This window comes from Chiloscyllium plagiosum, unplaced genomic scaffold (genome assembly GCF_004010195.1).
Source record: "Chiloscyllium plagiosum isolate BGI_BamShark_2017 unplaced genomic scaffold, ASM401019v2 scaf_7831, whole genome shotgun sequence".
Classification (NCBI taxonomy): Eukaryota; Metazoa; Chordata; class Chondrichthyes; order Orectolobiformes; family Hemiscylliidae; genus Chiloscyllium; species Chiloscyllium plagiosum.
The window spans coordinates 1-1,505 of NW_025179096.1; the positions used below are offsets into that span (position 1 = coordinate 1).

Below are 1,505 nucleotides of genomic sequence, written 5' to 3' on the forward strand. Positions count from 1 at the left end.
TCGCTTCACTAATTCTGCTCTTTACACATTCTAATAGAATAAGTGTTTTATGCACATGATATCCCAGTCATCACTCCAGACTTCATGTCACCTAACAGTTCTAAACATCTGTTCTAACTCTTAACAGATCAGAATGAATGCCAGGTGAACAATGGTGGCTGTATGTATACCTGTAAGGATCTTGTCATTGGTTACCAATGTGGATGTGCTGCTGGCTTTGAGCTGGTTGATGACAAAAACTGCAGAGGTGAACTTTTTGACTTTAGTTTGACTTTTTTCATTTAAAATTTAAGAGCTTTAGAACTAAAATTTTAACTTTCCACAGATATTGATGAATGTCAAAATCCTGGGACCTGCAGCCAAGTTTGTACTAATACCATAGGGAGCTATGAATGTACATGTCACAAAGAATATCACTTGGATCCAGTGAATGGCCTTTGCAAGGCAATGGGTAAGTGGAAACAACCTTCAATGAGTCAGTCCTGTTAAACCTTTCTTCCCATGTAAGGGGAGAGCTAAGCTTTAATGAGGTTAGAAATCTGTAGTTCGTACTGCAACTTGTAATCACTTTCCACAGGCTTCCATTTTCTACTTGATCCATGAAGTTGTCTCCATTTTGGACTTTCAAACACTTTCAAATATAGTTTAAAGCCCTTTTTGAAAGAAGCATGATTGTCTTGCAGTTATGCCTCATTTGTACTGTAACCACTTCACTGCACTTCAATCAATGCAGTGGCATTAGTATCCACTTTGTTTTCAATATTTACTGTAGAAATTGTGCCAAAGGGATTTGGGAAGAGTTGCCCTGAACACTTGCTAGAAATCTTTGCACACATCCCAGGGACTTTACCTAACTTATCACCATGATCTAATTTGATTTTAAAGCTTTGAATTTGAGCCAAAAGTTATCCAGTAACTCTGTAGCTTTATTATGCAGCATAATAAAGCCTGTCTACTGGCCAATGAGCAGACTCCTCATGGCACTGCCCTCAATGTGCTGCACAATTCCCCTGAACAAATAGGGCTAAGGTAAACACTTTCACTTAGTTTTGTTTTCTATTCCTCCTGAAAATAGGAAAAGAGCCTTACTTGATCTTTACCAATCGTCATGATATCAGGAAAATGGGATTGCGCCAAATGGAATACACCCAAGTGGCCTGGAAGCTGAGAAATGCTGTAGCACTTGATGCTGATGTTACAACACAAAGGATCTTCTGGGCTGATCTAGGACAGCAAGCAATATTTAGGTATGCATTTAAACCAAGCTCTAACAAATGTTTCATGATACTAGTCTAGGTAGTCACAGCATACAGGGTTGAGCTTCAACTTGCTTTGAATCTGATTCATTCACTGCCATTGTGCAGTTCTAGGCAGGCTTTTAGGCACCCCTAATTTTTTTCTCTGTTCTCCTATATTAACCCTCAGGCTAACTGCTTGATGGGTACAATGGTTCTTGATAGTATCTACTGTATAACAAGGACCTTCCATTGTCAATACAATGCAGG

General features: G+C 39.1%; 1 protein-coding gene across 1 annotated transcript; it reads left to right on the top strand.

Annotated features, from left to right (window-relative positions):
• Positions 1–127: 127 nt before the first annotated feature.
• LOC122545401 (very low-density lipoprotein receptor-like) lies at positions 128–1,296 on the top strand (the record flags this gene model as incomplete). Its single annotated transcript, XM_043684433.1, has 3 exons — positions 128–247; positions 326–451; positions 1,076–1,296. Coding segments are annotated over 3 exons (467 nt in total), but the record flags the coding sequence as incomplete, so codon positions are not given.
• Between the last annotated feature and the right edge of the window lie 209 nt (positions 1,297–1,505).